The sequence below is a fragment of the Silurus aristotelis genome (genome assembly GCF_946808225.1).
Source record: "Silurus aristotelis genome assembly, chromosome: 5".
Classification (NCBI taxonomy): domain Eukaryota; kingdom Metazoa; phylum Chordata; class Actinopteri; order Siluriformes; family Siluridae; genus Silurus; species Silurus aristotelis.
The window spans coordinates 11888501-11895126 of NC_139578.1; the positions used below are offsets into that span (position 1 = coordinate 11888501).

Below are 6626 nucleotides of genomic sequence, written 5' to 3' on the forward strand. Positions count from 1 at the left end.
CTATTTGCCGTCGCCGGCTAAAACTCTATAGGTCAAAAAAGAAGCCATATATAAACATGATCCAGAAGCGCAGGCATTTTCTCTGGGCCAAAGCTTATATAAAATAGACTGTGGCAAAGTGGAAAACTTTTCTGTGGTCAGACGAATCAAAATTTGAAGTTATTTTTGAAAAACTGGGTCGCCATGTCATCCGGACTAAAGAGGATAAGGACAACCCAAGTTGTTATCAGCACTCAGTTCAGAACCCTGATGGTATGGGGTTGCATGAGTGCGTGTGGCATGGGCAGCTTACACATCTGGAAAGGCACCATCAATGCTGAAAGGTATATCCAAGTTCTAGAACAACATATGCTCTCATCCAAATGTCGTCTCTTTCCGGGAAGACCTTTCATTTTCCAACATGACAATGCCAGACCACATATTGCATCAATTACAACATCATGGCTGCATAGAAGAAGGATCAGGGTACTGAAATTGCCAGCCTGCAGTCCAGATCTTTCACCCATAGAAAACATTTGGCTCATCATAAAGAGGAAGATGCGACAAAGAAGGTCTAAGACAGTTGAGTAACTAGAAGCCTGTATTAGACAAGAATGGGACAACATTCCTATTCTTAAACTTGAGCAACTTGTCTCCTCAGTCCCCAGACGTTTGCAGAATGTTATAAAAAGAAGAGGGGATGCCACACAGTAATAAACATGGCCTTGTTCCAACTTTTTTGAAGTGTGTTGATGCCATTATATTTAAAATCAACTTATTTTTTCCTTAAAAAGATACATTTATGTTGTATTCTGAATAAAATATGGAAATTTGAAACTTCCACATCATTGCATTCTGTTTTTGATCACAATTTGTACAGTGTCCCAACTTTTTTGGAATCGGGTTTGTACATTTATGTGCATGGTACATTCCTGATTACCATGTAACCGGTTACCATTATCTCAACAATATCCTTCTTCAACACATCGTTTATTGGTTTGTTTAACCATTCTAAATTTTTACCTATTTAGGGTTGGACTATAAATATAAGGAACCATCTTATTCCTCTAACTTGCGATGTTTATTCTTACTTTTGAACATCAGGTGATCCCACACACATCCCTTCTGACCATGTGTAAATGCTTTGTTTTCTCTTTTGCTTTCCTGCTCAAAGATTTATTTAATGTTATCATAGTTTAGTGACAGCCTGATTCTGCGTTCATGTTAAAATTAGTACTAAAGCATGTTGTTATGTTTCAGCCAGAAGTGTCCCTGTACAGCGCAGCCCTCCACAAGGCCCCATGATCTTGCTTAAGAAACGGTTCACCAATTTCTGCTAATGCATGTGACTGCTCAATATGCGCTTTTTCTTGACACTTTGTTGTCTTCTACTCCAACACCTGACCTGAGAATGTGACCATTATACCGGCTGGTTTGTATCCCTTAAGTCTCTGACTCTTCTACCCAAACAGACATTTGCCTCCCTGATACCAACCCATTTTAAGATATTGATAATGACAGTATTGTGTCAGGTTCTAGTGTCAGTGCTGATTCATGTATTAGTGTAGGTGGTCATGATTACAGGCCCACCTCACCTATATGTAAGGATCTTACTGGCCAGGCCAGTAAAGCTTCTACTGAAGATTTTATCGAGCTGTCTTATGGTTTCTCTTCTGCATGTTCTCTTAAGCATTAGCTCTGTTCTCAAGGCCACTCTGGCCCAGAACATTTCACTCAGTTACTATGACCTGGCCAAAATAAAAATCCCAAACAATCTGTCATTAGAGTGTGCAGCCTGTTCATTATATGAGCATAAAGTTTAAGTTAAATATTAACTTAATAAATTATGCTACAATGGAGCTTTTAATACTAAACCTTACGTGGAAAAAACACAAGATGACAGTCTGTATAAGACTACTTGTTTGCTTGAGGATGTGCTCAAACCTTGGCTCGTACAATTAATGTGACGAGCCAAACAGGCTTAAACCTTCCATTATTATCACAAAGGTTTGGAGAAAAAAAAAGATTAATGACCCCCTGGCCATGAGCCCTTGGCTATCACTGGATTGCACTGAAAAAGCATTGTTTTAAGTTATCACACATTTAATTCAGGTGTTCATTACACAACACTATCTGCATTTAAAATGGTGGCGACTGTTTACCACTTTCACATTTGTTTAAATTCTGAAATCCAAACCAGACAGGCAGGTGTGATCATTTATATAAGGCTTTATGGAAGTTACAAAATAAAGTCACAATTTTTGCATAAAAAAGACACACACAAAAAGAATAAAATGTGATCATGTTGTATAGCATCATAGTGTGACATCTCCAGTCTTTTAATAATACTTATACTTATATATACTTAATAATACAAATGTAGTACCAAATATGCAATAGTAAAGATCCATGAATTTACTTCAAGTAGTGTTCCTTTCATGTAAGATACTGAATTTTGTGATTCTGAATTTTAAACTGTTTTACACTGAGTACACTTTTTCACTTTTGACTATAGCAAGTTCGTGATCCATTATCTTTCTCAAGTACTGTAAATGTAAAAAAAGATACACATTGAACAGAACTGTATATTTCAATAGTTTTGTGAAGCTGTGAATACTGATTTATGAATAGCACACAAATGCTGGTTAAGTTACATTTAGGTATGTGTGTTTGTAAGGTGGCTTGTAGATGGGATCATTTTCTCCAGCAAGTTCATCATTCTCTCCTGAAGCTGCAGGCTTTGTACCTGCAGGAAGTTTTGCTGGTGCATTACACGTCGTACTTCTCGGCATGTGTCTTCCACAGCACGGTTCATCTTCCTCTGCTCTTTAAGCATCGCTTCCATCACACGCAACTTTCTGCGGCGCAGTGATGTAGTATGCGACAATCGCTGCCTCTTCATAGGCTGAGACCTGAACACACAGCTGTGCAATTATGATCTAAATAGGACTATATTTCAAAGAAATCAAAATTAAATTGAAAAATATATTATATGTATATTAGAACGAGTATATGTGATAGCTTGTCTATAGTACAGATGTGACAAGAGTCCACACTTTCTTGTTATATTAATCTTCCTAAATCCTCATTTACATACATTCCATACATTTTATATGCATTTTCCATTGATTTGCTTAACTTATTTGAGATATTTTGTATTTAGCTTGTGCTGCATTCGACTCAAGGTCATAATTCTCAAGCTCCAACGAGTAAAAGCCACCTTGAAATCTTTTTAACTACAAATTCATTGCATTGTCATGTAGGAACAGGTCTCATTTCTAGTGAAGGGACAGTCCTTTATTTCCAACTTGTGGCAACTGTTTAGGGTTAAACCACATGTGATTGAGAGCTAAAAAGAACTGTTTCTAAAAAGAACACAGTTAGTGAATCCTTACACTCAAGGAGCAAAACCTCAGCCCAGATATGCACATTTTCAGCCTCACACTTTTTGCAAAACACACAATTACACAAATATTTTTTGGCAAAACACTAAATTAAATTTTCTACATTATACACAGAAATCTAACATAATGTCAATTCATTGTCATTTCAAGGCACTGCATTCTAATATATCACCTTTATAAACCAACTGATCAAACACAGCCATCAGGTGTGCAGACACTTAGGTGCTTACAGTTTCTCTCAGTTGCTTTGGAGCATTTCTCAGTATTTTTCATCCTTAATATTTGGAAACCAATAAGTGCATTCTCAAAACAATTTGTACAAGCAGCACAGCACATTGGATTTCTTGCAAAAGTTGGTATTTTTCTCAAAATCTTTTATCTCTTTTATCGTTTATCTCTCAAAAGTAAGTACTGTATTTGTGTCAATGAACATCTCATTCCCTATGTGCTATCATACTGATAGCACATAGTTTCAGGATTTCTTGATATAAACTACAGTTTGGATTACAATGATTGAAAATGCACCAGTTAGAATTTATTCTGTATAGTATATATGAATTTGGCAGCACAAATGTATTTATTTGATTGCATTTTTGATTTATATTGATTGCATAAGACCGGACAGGATTCACACTTTTACTGTACTGTACAAGTGTTTGTTTGTTTTTTGGTTGTTCATCCATTTTCAGAATTTATAATTCTTTGTTTTGCTCTGTCTGTATACACTCCAATTGAAGTTTCACAAGATTCACCTTTGCCCTTTTTGAGAGACCTAGATAATTATTGGTTGATCTGATGCCATGCACTCGCCTTCAGAAGTGAGATTCAAGATTCATCTTTACAATTCATCAATTCAAGACACATTTACAAAAAAAAGTTATAGACATTTTAGGACGGATGATGACAACTGGTTTAACCAATTGCATGCAATGACTTATGCAATGAACTGATGCTGAGATCAACTTAGAGGCAACATCACAATGTGTACTGCAATCATGCAGAATTGGTTCCTCCACCACCATGCCAAGTTAGGTCCTTACAACATGGCCCAGATTCTCACATTTATAGACAAATTGCACGACATTGTCATTGCAGGAGAAAAAATGGATGCAGAGCACATATACACTGTCATCTGGGACAATGTATCTTCCACCGATTTGCTCTGGTTTCATGATCATCCACAATTTTCACTTCAATACCACCCATCAGTCTCTGCCTTCCTTAACCCCATTGAAAAGGTTTTTTTTGACATAGCGTTGGAAGGTTTGTCGGGATACCCCTCATTTCAGCCATGGAGGAGACCTGTGACCTAATTGATGCAGGGTCGGTGCAAGGATGGATTAAACTTCAAGAAGATTCTTTCTTTGCTGGCTTGTGAGAGAGGACATCAAGTGCTATGGCCAGATCCAGCTAGATTAGGAGATGAGTCTTAGGCATGTTTTTTTGTTGTTGTTGTTTTTGTTTTAAATCAGGCTTTTTTTTTTTGACTCCACAACTGTTTCTGTCAATGAACTATAATGTATTTAGAATGTTCTGATTTTCAGTGCAAAATGCAACCTTTGAAAATGCATTGATGAACTACAGGTTTTACAAAGTGGAGAGAAATAAATATTGTTTGTGAACAATAAAATAAAGGACTTGTTATTGTGATGCCAATGCTTTGTTCATTGACACAAATACTTACTTTTGAGAGATGAACTAAGGATTTTGAGAAAAGTACAGGCTTTTGCAAGGTTGTCTTGAGAATGCATTTAGTGGTTTGCAAATATTAAAGATAATTTTAGAAATGCACCAAAGCAACTGAGAAAACCAGCTTAAATGTTTTTGAGATGTCCTAATTACCTGGACTCGAAGGAACTCACAGAGATCTCTGTCCCATCATCATCCTCTTCTTTGACCTCCCTTTCCTCTGAGGATCCTGTGTATTCAGGTATGAAGCCTATAACTGGTGTCCCAGGTTGGGGTACAGAGGTTTCAGGTTGTGAAGTGGATGCTCCAGTAAGTTGAGGGTCCAATGGGCTCATATGGTTCTGCTCTGGTATCTTGGACAAAATCCTCTCAATTGCTTTGTAGTATGGCCAGTCAGGAGTGCCACCACCACCATTGGCTGTGTGCTTCATCTTCCTGTTAATGAGAGTGGGATCCATGTGGCGTAGTGAATCATGTGTCGTTGCATATTGGTTGTATGTTAAAAAATATACAGTGTGTGCAAAGTACAAAGCTTTTAATTTAGTAAAACAAAAGTAAGCAACAGGTTGGTTTCAGACATTAGTGAACGTTTTAGTGTTTTATCCTTACCTAGAAAGAATATTATCATACAAAATGGTTGTTTTGTCTAGAATGTTGAAAAGTGCATAATACAAAAACTGTGTGGTCTAGAATGTCTGAAATGTTAATAAACAAACAAAATTTGTTTAGTCTCCAAATCAGTCTTCGAGTGTCCTCAAAAAGTAGACTTAAAATGGTGAGGTGTGTGTAAAAGTTTTAAAATGTTACCCTTACACTTGCCTGTACTGGAATGTCATGTTGGTGATTTTCATCTTTATCTCCTCCCTGTGACGATGCTCACCGGTCAGGTCATACAGTCGCTTAGCCATCATTTCGTAGATCTTAGCATTGCGTTTGGCCTTCTTGAGCTCAGTGACATACTCTTCCCAGATGTACAGAAGCCCTTTCATTTCTGAGTCTGTCCAATTGCGTGCTCTTCTGTGCTTTTCATTCGGCACTACATAACTAAAGCAGTCCTCAGCAGACATTTTGTAATGCACCTATCTCTCTCTCTCTCTCACTCTCTATCTCTTTCTGATTTTTTTTTTTTTTGCACAAACAGAATCCTGGAAGCTTTTGTTTCACTGCAGTGAGCTTTTAGAAAGGCACCTTTTCCCTTTCCTTTCTGTTCTTTCCTTAGGATTGTGATTATGTGTGAGAGAGGCCACCCGTTCTGCCCTTCCCCCCTCTAACTCAGTTAAGAGGCATCAGAATGGGGCCTGGAGGGCTGGAGCAATCAGCTTTAAAAGCTTTTAAAGAGGGAAGTTCGTCACCGTGATGTCAAGTTGCCCTGGCAACAGCCAGCCCAAGCCCTTCCTCTCGCTCCTCCTCTCTCACGTTCCCTGGCTTACTCTCTCTCTCGGATCTGTAACAAAAAGCTTTTAGCAGAAAGCCAGTGAAGTGGGATCTCTGCATGTGAAATATGACTCCATGGTGCCAGTGAAAGCAAAAGAGGAGCTGTTGCGTTGACAACAC

General features: G+C 37.9%; 1 protein-coding gene across 2 annotated transcripts; it reads right to left on the reverse strand.

Annotated features, from left to right (window-relative positions):
* Positions 1–2206: 2206 nt before the first annotated feature.
* Positions 2207–6462, reverse strand: msantd1 (Myb/SANT-like DNA-binding domain containing 1). 2 transcript variants are annotated; one of them, XM_083542554.1, is made up of 3 exons: positions 5888–6462; positions 5226–5503; positions 2207–2891 (listed from the first exon to the last, which is right to left on the reverse strand). In XM_083542554.1, exons 1-3 carry the CDS (start codon positions 6137–6139, stop codon positions 2636–2638), a joined length of 786 nt encoding a protein of 261 aa, XP_083398680.1. In that variant the 5' UTR covers positions 6140–6462; the 3' UTR covers positions 2207–2635. The 2 variants fall into 2 exon arrangements, with proteins under 2 accessions (XP_083398680.1, XP_083398679.1); XM_083542553.1 differs by having other exon boundaries at positions 5226–5507; positions 5886–6462.
* Positions 6463–6626: the final 164 nt, after the last annotated feature.